Source organism: Scyliorhinus canicula, chromosome 10 (genome assembly GCF_902713615.1).
Source record: "Scyliorhinus canicula chromosome 10, sScyCan1.1, whole genome shotgun sequence".
Lineage (NCBI taxonomy): Eukaryota > Metazoa > Chordata > Chondrichthyes > Carcharhiniformes > Scyliorhinidae > Scyliorhinus > Scyliorhinus canicula.
Genome location: NC_052155.1, coordinates 5005507 through 5022237, shown reverse-complemented (window position 1 = coordinate 5022237; position 16731 = coordinate 5005507). Strand labels below are relative to the sequence as shown.

The following is a 16731-nucleotide window of genomic DNA, read 5'->3' as shown; positions in this document are numbered from 1 at the left end:
CCCAATAACCCCTCCGAACCTTTTTGGACACTAAGGGCAATTTATCATGGCCATTCCACCTAACCTGCACGTCTTTGGGCTGTGGGAGGAAACCGGAGCACCCGGAGGAAACCCACGTAGACACGGGGAGAACGTGCAGACTCCACACAGATAGTGACCCAGCCGGGAATCGAACCTGGGACCCTGGCACTGTAAAGCCACAGTGCTAACCACTTGTGCTACCGTGCTGCCCAGGAAATATGATAGGCCGTAAAAGTCTGCCCAGCTTTTCAATTTGATGATAACTTTGGTGAACCCTTATTAACCTGACAGTTACTTTTAATCGAACTCACCATTGAGATTGGGTGGAACGTGATTTTATTCCTTCCCCAATATTGACTTCAGTTTGGAGTGACATTGAGTTGGATGTAATGCCAGTGTTGGATCCGACCTCGTCAGTTTCCAATGGGTGAGCGGCGTTACATTTGCCTCACTCTTTATTTCTTTTGACACACACTGACCCTGACCTGCTGAGTATTTCCTAGATTTTTCCATTCTTGTCTTTACATTTCCAACATCTGTAGTGTTCAACTTTTGTTTTAATGTTCCTTTAATTATTGTTTAAATCTGTGATTATTCCAAATGCCTCGGTTTGAAGACAGGACCTGGAGTAAATTTACAGGATTTTATGGTGGGGTCTCAGGGAGAGAGGATGTGAGGAGGGGAGGGAGGATGTGAGGAGGGAGGGAGGATGTGAGGAGGGGAGGGAGGATGTGAGGAGGGGAGGGAGGGAGGATGTGAGGAGGGGAGGGAGGATGTGAGGAGGGAGGGAGGGAGGATGTGAGGAGGGTAGGGAGGGAGGATGTGAGGAGGGTAGGGAGGGAGGATGTGAGGAGGGGAGGGAGGATGTGAGGAAGGGAGGGAGGATGTGAGGAGGGGAGAGAGGATGTGAGGAGGGGAGGGAGGATGTGAGGAGGGGAGAGAGGATGTGAGGAGGGGAGGGAGGATGTGAGGAGGGGAGGGAGGATGTGAGGAGGGAGGGAGGGAGGATGTGAGGAGGGGAGGGAGGATGTGAGGAGGGAGGGAGGGAGGTTGTGAGGAGGGAGGGAGGATGTGAGGAGGGGAGGAAGGGAGGATGTGAGGAGGGGAGGGAGGGAGGATGTGAGGAGGGGAGGGAGGACATGAGGAGGGGAGGGAGGATGTGAGGAGGGGAGGGAGGATGTGAGGAGGGGAGGGAGGATGTGAGGAGGGAGGGAGGATGTGAGGAGGGAGGGAGGATGTGAGGAGGGGAGGGAGGATGTGAGGAGGGGAGGGAGGATGTGAGGTGGGGAGGGAGGGAGGATGTGAGGAGGGGAGGGACGATGTGAGGAGGGGAGGGAGGGAGGATGTGAGGAGGGAGGGAGGATGTGAGGAGGGGAGGGAGGGAGGATGTGAGGAGGGAGAGAGGATGTGAGGAGGTGAGGGAGGATGTGAGGAAGGGGCGGCTCCCTAACACATTCCTGTCTCCGTGAGCTTACTGGAGTGGAGGTGCTTTGATGCAGCCTCTTAGCAACAGTCTGTGGAGCCACTGATATCTCCTTTGAAGCCACTATCCAGCTCACCAGGAACCACAAGGGCCAGTGAAAGATCACCATCGTGGTTGCAGGTTTTCCCCCAACATTAATGATCTGATTTTTCAAAATGTCATTATTTTTCAGAGGACATCCCATCTTGAGTTTCACCTTAGCAGCAGCCAATCTGTGGGGCCTCCCAATCTGACTTCCTCTTCCAAGGTTTGCATGCAGTCCTTAACTGGACAGGGTACCAGAGATGGATGATAGGTGAATTGGACATTCTGAATTCTCCCTCCGTGTACCCGAACAGGCGCCGGAATATGGCGACTAGGGGCTTTTCACAGCAACTTCATTGCAGTGTTAATGTAAGCCTACGTGTGACAATAAAGATTGAGCTGCTTCCGGGAGGATTTTGACTGACACTTTGTCGCGGCCCCTTGGTGTATTGATCCAGCATTGCGGTCAGATCTCCACTCGCCCAGAGAAATTCAATGAAAATCTTACATTAACGCATAGCTCACAGTCTCCCTTGCCCTTTCCCATAGCCCCACCTGCAATTTATTTTTCAAGTATTGATCCAATTCCCTTTTCAAAGTTACTGCACGGTTGCACAGTGGTTAGCACTGTTGCTTCACAGCACCCAGGGACCCGGGTTCGATTCCCGGCTTGGCTCACTGTTTGTGCACATCCTCTCTCCCTCCCCTCCTCACATCCTCTCTCACGTCCTCACATCCTCTCTCCCTCCCCTCCTCACATCCTCTCTCCCTCCCCTCCTCACATCCTCCCTCCCTCCCCTCCTCACATCCTCCCTCCCTCCTCACATCCTCCCTCCCTCCCCTCCTCACATCCTCCCTCCCTCCCCTCCTCACATCCTCCCTCCCTCCCCTCCTCACATCCTCCATCCCCTCCTCACATCCTCCCTCCCCTCCTCACATCCTCCCTCCCTCCCCTCCTCACATCCTCCCTCCCTCCCCTCCTCACATCCTCCCTCCCCTCCTCACATCCTCCCTCCCCTCTTCACATCCTCCCTCCCCTCTTCACATCCTCCCACTCTAATCATTTTATATATTTCAATGAGATCACCTCTTATTCTTCTCAGTTCCAGAGTGTATAAACCTAGTCCACTCCACCACTAACATTGTGTTCAAAATATAAACACTGACCTCTCACATCTTATTCCAGTGTAGCCCTGTTTACACAAACACTGCAAGGCACCATTAATCTCGCCACACCGCACGGCAAAGCTGGAGAGAAAAACAATGAAAGGTGATCAATAAATCACGCTGGGGCAGGCAAAATTGAAATAATCAGTCATTGATATTTGTTCTATTTCAGTGTTTGCTTTAATCATGTGAACCTTACTTGTTGGAGGGTTGTGTGTATGGACAAGGACAGGGGCTGCAGGTACCTCGGACAGCATTTCCAAAGAAACCTGACTTGCATCGTTCACACTGATCCCCTTTTGTGTTATGTTTACAGTCCTGTTGGAGAAAAGAGCAGCGGATTATTTAACGTAATACCTGTTCACTCACTGCAAAAGTACCGCGCATTTTTCAGACCAAAAACCTGGAAGTGAGGAGGAAAGTGAGGAGATATTAAGACACAGAAAAACTGGTAAAATAAGCAGACATATAATAGACGCAACCTATTGGTGAGAAGGGCGAAGTGACATATTTTGTTTAGTTTTTAAAAAATTCCAATTAAGGGGCAATTTAGCGTGAAGAATCCTAGAACTAATACAGCACAACGGAGGACGTTTGACTCATTGTATCCTTGCTGGTCCCACACACCCTCGTCCTACAATTTATTTCTCTTCAGACAATTATTCAATTCACTTTTCAAAGCCATGTTTGAATCCGCCTCCACTGCATCCTCCGATAGTGTATTCCACTCGCTGAGTAAAAATGTTTTTTCCTCACATCCCACCTGCTTCTTGTACCCATCACCTTAAATAGATGTCCTCTGCTTCTCAACCCTTCTTCCAACAGGAACAGTTTCTCTCTCTCTCTGCTCTTTTCAGACTACTCATCATTTTTGAAATCGAGGCAAAGATAAAAAAAACCCAAAGAAGTTATGTCAAACCTTTATAAATTACAGGCTAGGAATCAGGTAATAAGGGATTTGGGACTAATTAGAAAACTCTTTCAAAGATCCAGGATTGACACATTGGGCTCAATGGCCATTTTCTCTGCTGTAAGATTCTACGGGATTATAATTTCATAGAATAGAATCACAGAATACTGACAGTACAGAAGGAGGCCATTCAGCCAACCATGACTGCACCGACCCTCTGAAGACCATAAGACCATCGGAGCAGATTTAAGCCACTCGGCCCATCGAGTCTGCTCCGCTATTCAATCATGGTTGATATTTTTCTCATCCCCATTCTCCTGCCTTCTCCCCATAACCCCTGATCCCCTTATTAATCAAGAACCTATCTATCTCTGTCTTAAAGACACTCAGTGATTTGGCCAACACAGCCTTCTGCGGCAAAGAGTTCCACAGATTCACCACCCTCTGGCTGAAGAAATTCCTCCTCATCTCAGTTTTAAAGGATTGTCCCTTTAGTCTGAGGCTGTGCCCTCTGGTTCTAGTTTTTCCTACAAGTGGAAACATCCTCTCCACATCCACTCTATCCAGGCCTCGCAGTATCCTGTAAGTTTCAATAAGATCCCCCCCCATCCTTCTAAACTCCAACGAGTACAGACCCAAAGTCCTCAATCGTTCCTCATATCACAAGTCCTTCATTCCAGGGATCATTCTTGTGAACCTCCTCTGGACCCTTTCCCAGGCCAGCACATCCTTCCTTAGATACAGGTCCCAAAACTGCTCACAATACTCCAAATGGGGTCTGAGAGAGCACTCCACTCAAGTATACTCCCCCGCCCCATCTCAATAACCCCTTAACCTAACCTACACATCTTTGGACAACAAGGGGCAATTTATCACGGCCAATCCACCTAACCTACATATCTTTCAAATGTGGGAGGGAATAGGAGCACCTGGAGGAAACCCACGCAGACACAGGGGAGAACGTGCAGTCTCCACATAGACAGTCACTCAAGGCCGGAATTGTATCCCTGCCGTTGCGAGGTAGCAATGCTAACCACTGTGCTGCCTATTGACAAATAAAATAACACATTAAAACACACAGAAGACGTTTATGTTTATTTAATTGCATTTCTTGGAACAAAATGTGAAATAAAACATATAATTGGAACACAATCTTAGTACTCCAGCTACACCACCATGACTCCACCTTGTAGGATTGCAGCTGCGACATGTTCCTACCCATCTGTGATCAGATTGCTATCCTCAGGCAGAACAAACAAGCTTCAATTGATGGGTAGCAGTGTGGCAGTGACAGCTGGATTAAACATTCATATCAAGCTTTGTAGCCTAAGGACACACTAATTATTTTTATTTAAAGTCTTGACTCCATTGGAGTTGAGAAGAATGAGAGGTGAACTTACTGAGGGACTTTATAGGGTGAATACCCGTGGGATGTTTCCCCTTGTGGGGGTGACTAAAACTAGAGGAACACAGTTGAAGAATGAGGAATCTCCATAGCAAGACAGAGATGAGAAGACATTTTCTTCTCTCACAATCATTAGTCTGGTGGAATGTCCTTCCCCCAGAAAGTAGAGGAGGCTGGATCTTTAAATTTATTCGAGATAGATTTTTGATCGATATGGGAATCAAGGAACATGGGGAACACAGGAAAGTGGAGCTCAGACCACGACCAGGTCAGCCATGATCTGACAGAATGGCACGGCAGGCTCGAAGGGCCAGATAGCCGACTGCTCCGAAGTGCAATGTTCCTATTTATTTTCTCCCCGAGTGTTTTCACTGTCAAATGCCCGATTCTTCGACAAAATTCAAATTTTTCCATATTAGTTATCCATAATTATTTACAGTTCTTCTCTAAAACGCACAATTCAATCAAATAGCCTTGAGACATTGGACTGCAAGGAGTGAATACTGGAAAATTCACAATAAAGTCTTTTTTTGGTTTTAATTTTTTTTACATTCTGAGTAATGTTCTGCGAAATTCTCCTCCTAACATTTAGCTGAATGACACAGTCTCATTTAATGGCCCTCAGGGCATGGCGAGAGACATTTGTGTTTGTTGCGCTGTCTACGCACATCTTGCTTTAACCTCAGCCAGTCCTAACCCAACCTTATACAATGAATCTTAATCCTGCAGTGAATCATACTGTAAATCGCTGTTCCAGATGAGTTTACATTCCTGTTTAAGTGCATTATTACCACAAACCGGTTAAAACAAAATACTTTTGAAAGAGGGGCTTGGAACAAAGAGACTGCATGAACTATAAAGAATCTGTAACAAAAAAAACCCAATAGTTACAGTCATTGAAAATCAAATCTATGTTTTATTCAAGAAATGTTTCAATATAAGGGGCGGGATTCTCCAACGGCGCGATCCCCCACTTTACCGGCAGTACGGTCAGGTACACGGATTTCCCCACTGTGTGGGGATGGCCACAATGGGAAACCCTATTGGCTGGTTGCCGGACGGAGGATCCCGCTGTCGGTGAGGCGTGCTGCGCCAGAAAACGGGTGTGGCGGGACGGAGAATCCTGCCCATTGTGTTTTAAAGTGGTCTGCAAAAATCATAGAATGACATAGAAGCAGAATTAGGCCACTCGGCCCATCGGGTCTGCTCCGCCATTCAATCATGGCTGATATTTTCTCATCCCCATTCTCCTGCCTTCTCCCCACAACCCCTGACCCCCTTATTAATCAAGAACCTATCTATCCCTGTCTTAAAGACACTCAGTGATTTGGCCTCCGCAGCCTTCTGCGGCAAAGAGTTCCACAGATTCACCACCCTCTGGCTGGAGAAATCCCCCCTCATCTCTGTTTTAAAGGATCGTCCCTTTAGTCTGAGATTGTTCCCTCTGCTTCTAGTTTTTCCTACAAGTGGGAATATCCTCTCCACGTCCACTCTATTCAGACCTCACAGTATCCAGTAAGTTTCAATAAGAGCCCCCCTCATCCTTCTAAACTCCAATGAGTTGGGACCCAGAGTCCTCAACCATTCCTCATACGACAAGCTCTCCATTCCAGGGATCATTCTTGTGAACCACCTCTGAACTCTTTCCAAGGCCCCAGCACATCCTTCCTTAGATACGGGGCCCAAAACTGCTCACAATACTCCAAATGGGGTGTAACCAAAGCCTTATGTAGCCTCAGAAGGACAAAATGAGTCCATTCATTCCATCATGGCTGGTTGAGTTGTCTAATTAGTCATAGATCATAGAATCACTGGAGTGCAGAAGAAGGCCATTCGGCCAATTGAGCCTGCACCAACCCTTTGACAGAGCGCCCTACGTAGGTCCACTCCCCACCCTATCCCCAAAACCCCACCTACATACACAGCTTTGAACACAAAGGGGCAATTTAGCATGGCCAATCCACCTCACCTACACATCTTTGGTCTATCGGAGGAAACCGGAGCACCCAGAAGAAACCCACGCAGACACGGGGGAGAACGTGCAAACTCACACACAGTCACCCAAGGCAAGAATTGAACCCGGGTCCCTGGCGCTGTGAGGCAGCAGTGCTAACCACTGTGCCACCCTAATCTGTCCCAATCCTTCACCATCGGAGCGTGACCTCAAACAGTTGTCAGGCCCTATAACGAAAGTTTGTTGTTTGTTCTTATTTAACATGCTGGGTGTTGTCTTTAGGCACACTTCCTCTTCCTCCTGCTCCCAAATTTCTGAACTCCTAATTCTCTGTTGCCTGAGGACACTGCGACGACACTCAATCCTGGTTTACTCCAGTTGTCTGTTCACATCAGACAAGCTTCATCAAGGTGTATTTTATTCGCATTCTCTCATGGGATCTGGGGGTCACTGGCAAGGTCAACATTTGTTGCCCATCCCATAATTGTCCTTGAATTGAGGTGAACAGAGTGGCTTGTCCAGTCATTTCTGAGGGCATTTAAGAGTCAACCACATTGCCGTGAATCTGGAGTCACATGTAGGTCAGACTAGGTAATGATGATAGATTTCCCTCCGTAAAGGATGTCAGTGAACCAAATTAGTTTTTATGACAATCAATAGTTTCATGGTCACAATTACAGAGACTAGCTTTCACTGAACGGATTTTAAATTCCACTCGCTGCCGTGGTGGGATTTGAACCCACGTCCCCAGAACATGAACCTGAGACTCTGGCTTACGATTCCGGTGACAAGCAATATTGGGATCGCCTTCAGCCTCACCGTTCCTTCGCTGTCGCTGGGTTTAAATCCTGGAACGCCCTCCCTAGCAGCACAGTGGGTGTACCTACACCTCAGGGAACTGCAGCGGTTCAAGAAGGCAGCTCACCGCCACCTTCTCAAGGGCAATTAGGGATGGGCAATAAGCGCCGGCCTAGCCAGCGACGCCCACATCCAGTAAATTAGTAAAACATCTCAGGCAAGAGAGATTACCTCCCAGTTCCTCTGAACACCCAAAGCTTTGAACACCGTGGTTAATTGCTTACTCTCTGTTTCGTCTATGTGAGCAATGTTGATTGCAATGAGTACAAGATGTAATGAAAAGCCTTGCTATTGGGATATCTCTGTGACTTCCTGTCGGGAGCATGCAGCAGTGGAATTACTCCAATAAACATCAATTACGGCCCGAATACTGGAGCTTAGCAGTCGGGCTCAAGGGTTAGAAATGATCAGGATAATTCATACAATTTATCATTGAACAAAGGATCTTTTATGCATAGGATTGAACCTATATTTTCGTTTGAATATTCCATGCCATCAATAAATTCAGTAGGGAACTCAGGAGAAACGTCTTTACTCAGAGTGAGAATTTGGAATTCCCGACCACAGAGTGTTTGTGCTGAACGCATAATGCAGATGAGGGAGAAAGGAATAGAAGGGTATGGTGTTGGGCGAGATGAAAGAGGATGAACGGGGGTTCACGTGGAGCGCAAATGGTTTTGTCGGTCCGAATGTCCTGTCTGTGTGTTGTGAATACTTTGTAAGATTTTGTACCGTGCAATCATATATCTGGATACTTACAATACATCTTCCAGATCGCTCGTCACATTTGTCCGAGTGTCTATGACAACGACAAGGAACACAGCGCCCCAGTAAGAAACCATTCCGTTCTCTGTAGTATCCAATGGCACATTTCTATTAAAGACCAACATTGAAGAAAGTGTAAGCTAATATTTATTCAGAGGTAGAAAGGCAGGGAGTAGAGGCACAGATACCCAATCACCAAATGTAGTGATGAAGGTTAATAAGGCAATAAACAGAGAACAGGTTTTCATTTCTAGAAGGATAGAATTGAAAAGCACAATCAGTTATGTTAAACTTGCATAGAACTGCAGAGAAACCAAACTTTGATCACTATGTACAGTTTTGAGCTCCGTATTTTTAAAAGGACATAGAGGCACTGGAATAGATTTACAAGTATTATACTGGAGCTGAAAGGTTTCGATTATCAGGAAAGATTGAAAGGTTATTGCTCTTTTCTCCAGAAAGGAAAAGGCTGGGGGCAGAGATGGTTAGATGAATATCTGTACAAAAGATGATTCCTCTTGTGGGCGCAAAACCAGAAATAAAGTGAAATAATATTCAATCGGAAATTCAGCAAAGCCTCATTACCCAGAGAGTGGTGATATTGTGGAACTCACAGCCACATGCAGTGGTTGAGGCAAATAACAGGTATTTAAAAGAAAGCTGGATCAGGGCACGAGAGAGAGAGAATATACCAATAGGGTGAACTGAAGCAGTTCAGGAGGAGCTCATGTGGACCATAACCAGCAACATCAAACAGTTGGGCCAAGTGGCCTGTTTCTGCACTTCAGTTATTGCGTAATTATATCTAATAAGATAACATTTATCCCAAAGTTAAAGAAAGAAAGAAAGGAAAGGAAGATATAAAATCACGAAAAGATGCCTGTTAGAGTACACAGAGGAAACATTGATACTTTAGAGAGAGACAACAATGCAGGATGCTGCATGTTGGGAGGAGATAATCCAAATTTGGACATTCTGAATCCTCCCTCCGTGTACCCGGACAGGCACCAGAATCTGGCGACTAGGGACTTTTCACAGTAACTTCATTGCAGTGTTAATATCAGCCTACTTGTGACAATAAAAGGATTATTATTATAAAAGATAAATGGGGCCATACAGTTGATATGATAAAAATATTTAAAATTGTGTTACGTGTTGAACAGGGTTAAACATTTCTTGTAGTTAAGGGGTCTGGAACACAAGGTAACAGGTGCCAGCTGTAGCTCATTGGATAGCACTCTCACCTTTGAACCAGAAGGTCGTGGGTTCAAGCCCCATTTCAGAGACTTGACCACGTTATCTAGTTTAATGTACTCCAGTGCAATACTGAGGGAGAGCTCCCCTGTTGGAGGTGCTGTTTTTCAGATGAAGTATTAAACGCAGCTCCCTCTCAGGTATCCTAGAAGAGTGGGGAGTTCTCTTCAGTGTTCGGCCCAATATCTGTATCTCATAAACATAATTAAAACAGATAATGTGGCCTTTAAACTCATTGCTGTTTCTGGAATCTCCCCGTGTGCATATTGGCAGCCAACCTTCTCGATGTTGCATCAAATTGATTACACTTCCTTGGCAATGAAATGTTTTGCGACATCCTGAGGTTGTGAAAGGTCCCACATAAGTAAGTGTGTACTCGTTTCACTGCTTCAAAATATACGGGGTTTCAGACAGAGAGCAGGAGAAACTTCTTTTTAGAGAATCATGAGGCTGTGGAATTCACCTTCAGGGTTATAGTGGTTAAGGCAGAAACTAAATCAACATTCAAGATTAGATTGTAGAGGAGGATGAATAAAGGGGATTAATGGATATGGGAACAGGATAAACATGATTAAGACTACGTGCTCGTATCAAGAAAATACATCACGTGTGCTATTTTTGTGTTGTAACTTCTACGTGATTTTGCATTTCAGGTGGCTATTTGACTGAGCCATCCAATCAGTCACTCTCTCCCCTTTCTTTTCCCCCATAGCCCTTTAAGTTTTTATCCAATTTCCTCACAAGTTTTTACTGAAACAGCTTCCAATGCCCTTTCAAGCAGCAACTTATTGTGTAAATATAATTCTCCTCAGTTGAAAACATAAATGACGTTTTGACATTTTAAACCCCCCCCCCCCCCCCCACCATTACATTTTGAGAGATCATGGTCATTGCTGTCATTCAAGAAGCCACAACATTACTTATAAAGTACCAGCAAATTTCGCATCCACAGCTTTTTAAACAAACGTATCAAATAGCGATTAAAGGGAACTTGTACCTACATCCGAAAAAAACCCGATGAAAATCCCACTGTATTAAACAATTCTCGAGCACCTTTTATATTCTAATCATACCTTATTTAATGGGCAATGGAACTGAGCTCATGCACACAAAAATGAATGGTTCTTTAAATCATAAAACAATCTTTCTTCACATTTAAGTGCAGTCGAGTTGTTTTGCAGCATCCCATTGCAGAATATTACCTGTCTGCAGTTGATTCTTTTGCTGTTGCCATTCAAGGAGACATTTTGTGGAGTCTGCCGAGTGTCTCTTGGTCTCGTCCCTGCTAAACATGGTCCAATAATCGAGAACAGGATCACCAAGACACAGTGGCTCCTCATTTGTACCGTATATTTGAGCGTCCTTTAGTCTCCAAGTCTTGCAGGGCAGTAGCTTAAGTTATGAACTTCACCACTGAACGCCTCTTTTATATTCACTGCTTGTGCTGGGGTTGAATCAGACTTGTAAGGGTGTCTGATACTCCACCTTTAAACCCTGCCTCTCTCTGACTCAGGATTTATAACAGCTATAATCACTGATACAACACTGACAAATCAGACAACGCATTCATAGGTCTAGTTGGTACTAGTTGAAAGGTGTGGCAGTCACACACCTTTTTTCACGTCTGGACTGAGACGGGTCTAGACAAACACTCAGTCATGTCACATTAATGCAATTTATTTGTAAAACTTAAATGTTGTCCATTGCTTTCGCTTTGGTGCATTTATTTTCTCCACCAAGATTATCATCAGAGAGAGACACAAACAATGAAAGTATGTTCACCTCCCCTGTTTATACATTTATAAGAACTCAGATAACTTAATTGGTGCTTTTCTTAAATATGCGGAAAAATATTCCAAAAATACCCCAATTCTTCTTTCAAACCCTACTTTCAATTCAAGGTTCACAGTGTAAAAAATGTTCAAATTATCATTCCTATTTTGGTTTATAGGAGCATGGGGACAGGAGAATATTCAGTGCCACAAGTCTGTCCCACCATTTTATTATTGTGGCTGATTGGTGCTTTAACTTCATTTGACTCCTTAACTCCTGTCGTTGCTTCATAGCCCTTGATACCTGAGCTATTAATTATATTTCTGAACAATTAAAAAATAGGACTCTTTTGTAGAATAGAGAAGACTGTGAGGGGTTACCTGAAAGAGGTTGTTAAAATTTTGAAAGGGTTTGATAGGGTAGACTTAGACAAGGCATTTCCGCTTGAGGGGGACACGAGAACGAGAGCCTTGAATATAAAGTAATCACAAAGAAATCCAGTAGGGAATACAGCAGGAACGTCTTTACCCAGAGAGCGGTGAGAATGTGGAAATCACAGGGAGTGGTTGAGGTGAGTAACAGAGATGGATTTGAGAGGAAGCCGGAAAAATACATCAGGGAGAAAGGGATTTACTCATTCGCGTGGGATTAAGAAAGATGGGAGGAGACTCGGGTGAAGCATCAACACTGGGAAGGCCCAGATGGGCCAAACAATCTGCTTCTACGAAAAAACATTCTGCATAATTCTCTGTAACCTCACCTTAACTTCTTACAGATTCCCTATTAATGTTTCCAACTTCAGTTGCCCTCTGAAGAGGTAATTCCATTTTTAAATTCAAATGTGAATTCAGCTGCCAGGCCCCTCAGTGGGAGGAAGACCCGCTCTCAAGAGCTGCTGGTCGATCAGATTGGGCAGCAGCACTGGCAGACCCAGCAGCACCAGGACTCTGTAGTGGGTGCTGCTGGGACTACAAGCAGACCCACCAGGGAGAGCGAATCTGGGGTGAGGTCAATCCTGGTCTTTTAGGGAAGGAAAGTGTGAGGGCAACCAGGGAAAGGGGCAAGGGGAATGGGTTTTGGAGGCCAGCTGGACAGGAACAACGAGGGGGGCTAACATTAATTGGCTTGCTAACTGTCATAATATACACCAGTATATCATGGTGCAGACACACACTGATGGACACACACAGGGACCAATCAACATGTACAAACACCAGTTAGAATACACACGCTATAAAGGCAGAGGGCACCATGGTTCCCGCTCATTCTGGGTGCTGCCTCTGAGTGTAACAAGAACTCATCCAGCCCAGCACAGACTCACACCACGTGCTGAGAGAATCAACTGGTTCGGACAAGGCTTAGGTCTCTAGTTTAAGTTAGCATCATTTAGACTCACAGTCATCGTGTGTTAGTTAGTTAGAAGTTAGTTAATAAAATTGAGTTGAACCTTCATCAGTGTTGGAAGTGTCAGTTCATCTCTCAAGTCTACACAAGTCAACACTTCACTAACAAGTTCAATTGACCTTTAATTATTTATTTTAAAATGGCAGGCAGTCTGCCCACCCACCATGTTGTGGGGGTCAGCTCGGGGGTGGACTTGCTACCCCACATTTCTCAGGTCACTCCTCCTGTCAAAAGCCGGCCCGGAGAGGCCATCAAATCTGGCCCAATATTTCTAAAACACAATCCGTTTCGTGATCTTTATGAACAGTGGATATACTATCTAACCTCCTGTAACATATGGACAAATGGAGTAACATTTAAAAAAGGGAAGGTGAAAGTTAGGTCTTGAAAAGCACATAAATAGGATTATCATGTCAAGTAAGTCGTGGCTGGAGAGTACAAAGTAAGGGAGCCTGGTACTGGGTCACATCCCCCACCGAGACCCTCAGCCATGGCCGTCACCGACTGCGCGATGCCTTGGACATCTTTACTAATGGTGCCGATGTCGTGCACCAGGCTGTCCACTGCAGTCACCACCCTGGCAGTGTTGGCCTCAGTGCCACACATTGCCAGTCACAGCGCCAGCGCTCGTAGATTCTGGGACTCCTCCAAGCGGCTAAGATCTGCTGGAGTGACGCCGACATCTCCATCAGAACGTCCCGGCCGCTCACTATCGTCTCCATCGGCTCCGGGTAACCCACTTCCAGAGGCTCAGCATGGTGCTGGGACCCAGCTAGTTCCTGGGATCTAGCAGACCTCCGACTGCTGTCTGGCCTGGGGGTTCCTGCCTCCATCTGAGGTGTGTGTATCTGCTCTGGGTGATGGCAGCTGTGACGCGACTATTACGTGGCATCTTTGCAGCTCTCCTCCGTGTTGGTCTCATGGGAGGTTAGAGAGGGCCCACCCGGGATGGGCCGGCGCTGTCGGCTGGGGAACCTACGGGAGAATGGATATGTGCGGCGGGATTCTCCCCTACCCGGCGGGGCGGGGGGTCCCGGCGTAGCGGAGTGGCGCCAACCACTCCGGCATCGGGCCTCCCCAAAGGTGCGGAATTCTCCACACCTTTAGGGGCCAAGCCCTCACAGTGAGGGGCAAGGCCTGCGCCGGAGCAGTTGGCACCACACTGACTGGCGCCAAAACGGCAACAACGGCCTTTGACACCTGCCACCCGGCGCCGGGGCTGGCCGAAAGGCCGATCGCGGGCCTGGCCACCGTGGGGGCACCCCCCAGGGTCCGATCGGCCCGCGCCCCCCCCAGGACCCCGGGGGCCCGCTCGCGCCGCCGATCCCGCCGCCACCAGAGGTGGTTCAAACCACGGCGGCGGGATTGGCCTCTCAGCGGTGGGACTTCGGCCAATCGCGGGCTGGAGAATCGCCGCAGGGTGCTTGCCGATCGGGGGGGGCATGATTCCCGCCCCCGCCAATTCCTGGGTGGCAGAGAATTTTTGCTACGGCGGGGGCGGGATTTTCGCCGGCCCCGGGCGATTCTCCGACCCTGCGGGGGGTCGGAGAATTTCGCCCGTGGTCAGTGGGAGGGATGGGTCAGTCAGTAAGGCTCACGTTTGATTTGATTTGATTTATTATTGTCACATGTATTAGTATACAGTGAAAAGTATTGTTTCTTGCATGCTATACAAACAATGCATACCGTACATAGGGAAGGAAGGAGAGACTGCAGAATATAATGTTACAGTTATAGCAAGGGTGTAGAGAAAAGGTCAACTTAATACGAGGTAGGTCCATTCAAAAGTCTGATGGCAGCAAGGAAGAAGCTGTTCTTGTGTCGGTTGGTACGTAACCTCAGTTTTGTATCTCGTTCCTGACGGAAGAAGGTGGGAGAGAGTATGTCTGGTGGAAGAGAGTTTGACAGGTCCTCCGGTGGTTCCTCACCTCTGTGGCATCCGCCAGTGACCGCCCTGTCCTCGGCTGCACAGGTCACCTCCAGGGCCCGTCCTTGAAGGTGGTGAGGATTCTGATGGTTGGCACACCACTGCCAGTCTGGGCCCTCTCCCAGCAATTGTGGGAGAGCTTTTCCTGAGGAGACACAGAGAGGGCATCGTTAGATGCCCTCAGAGAGGGCAGTGGGAGGGGTGTGTGTGAAGGAAGGGTTGGGGGAGTTGAAGGGGGAGGGGGTGGAGGGTTGCATGGAGAGTTGGGGGTTGGATGCTACCGTGGAGGCGGGGGTGGGAACTTTCCTGCACTGGATCACCCTCCCAGAGCTTACAGCCGCCGCCGCCTCGTCTCAGGCAGCACTGGCTACCCTATGGCTCATCCTCCTGGACCCTTGGGAGAATAGACATCCCTCCTGGCCTTCGCAGTGTCTAGCACCCTCCCCGGTTTTGCAATCCCGACGCTTGGGGCCACTCTCCAGGGTGCCATTATTGTGAGCTGGCTGGGGTTGGCTGAGCAATTGCAGCTTAAGTGCTGCTCGACCTTGTTAGCGGCCGCTGGGAAGCGCGGTGTCGGCGAATCAGCCGGCGAGCCTGCATTTGCGGCGAGAAGCCCGTGAGGCCGCGTTAAGTGGACCAATTAACGTTGAATAGCGTTGCCGGCCTCGCTGTGTCGAGCGCCAGGAAGCTGACGTCAGTTCCTGCTCGCTACAACACTCAGAAATCTTTCCAGAGAATCGCTCCCTCAGTGTGGGATCTTCCAGTGAGAATGTCCCCAAGCTCCCAAAGAATGCCATAGTGTGGGTGAATTGCGATCTGATCACGCCCAATCAGCAACCGAAATCATTTCATGATTCCCCCACAAAATGACAGAGTAATGTTTCAGGAGAATCGTGCCCGAGTTTTTTTGCATACAGCAGACGAAGGCACCGTCCCCATACTTACATCTCCAGCTTTTGATTGGCCACACCAGCCATTGGGCTGGATTCTCCGTCTGCGGGATCATCCGTGTCGCCCGAAGCACACTCACGCCCACAGATTTCCAAACGGCGTGGGGGTGCCCACAAAGGGGCCGGCTGCCGGGTCGGAGGATCCCGCTGCTGGGGGGCGCACCGCGCCAGAAAACGGGTGCATTGTTACTGCAGGCTGGCATTAATTCAGGGAAAACCATGAAACAGAATTTTCCCAACCCCAGAGTGGTGGAAAGGGAAGTGGGAGTGTGCCGGGAAAATAGCAAGGAGTTGCTCCTCGATGCAGACCCGCTGCTGGGGATGTTAGCGAGCAGCAGGATCAGATGCAGCTCAGCTGGCCGCCAACAGAGTCAGGCACCCTATGAGGGGTGAATTTCCAAACCTTTCAGCATTTTGTTGCAATCGTGCCACACGGGGAGGCCACCAACTTCAGTGAGGAGGTCTCCCTGCAGCTATCTGGGCGCCATTGGAGCGGGAAACTCTGTACCTTAAACAGGGAGTTGAGAGGAGGGGGGGCATCTCTGCCGCCCCAATAAACCATCTGGAGAGATCAACGATCCTGGCTCCTCATTTTAAATTTTACACTTATCTGTATATCTGTGGTAGGTGTGACTAGAGGTATTACGGTACCTAGGAGTGTGAGCTGCTATTGGTGGAGAAGGCTCGCTGCCCATTGGCCCAAGTGCTGCTTTCCCATTGGTCAAGACGAAGGTAGCTCCGCCCACAAGGCGGAGTATAAGAACCCGTGGTTCGCAGCAGCCATCGTTCTTTCTGTACTCAAGCGGCTGGGCACACTTCTTGTAGATTAAAGCCTT

The 16731-nt window shown here is 47.8% G+C and overlaps 1 protein-coding gene across 1 annotated transcript in view; it reads right to left on the bottom strand.

The window, feature by feature from the left end:
• LOC119972898 (laminin subunit alpha-3-like) overlaps positions 1-16731 on the bottom strand; it is a 412206-nt gene that overhangs the window by 104317 nt on the left and 291158 nt on the right. The window contains 3 exon segments of the mRNA XM_038810443.1: positions 2696-2776; positions 2895-3013; positions 8582-8695. Of these exon segments, the coding sequence (XP_038666371.1) occupies positions 2696-2776; positions 2895-3013; positions 8582-8695 (314 nt within the window).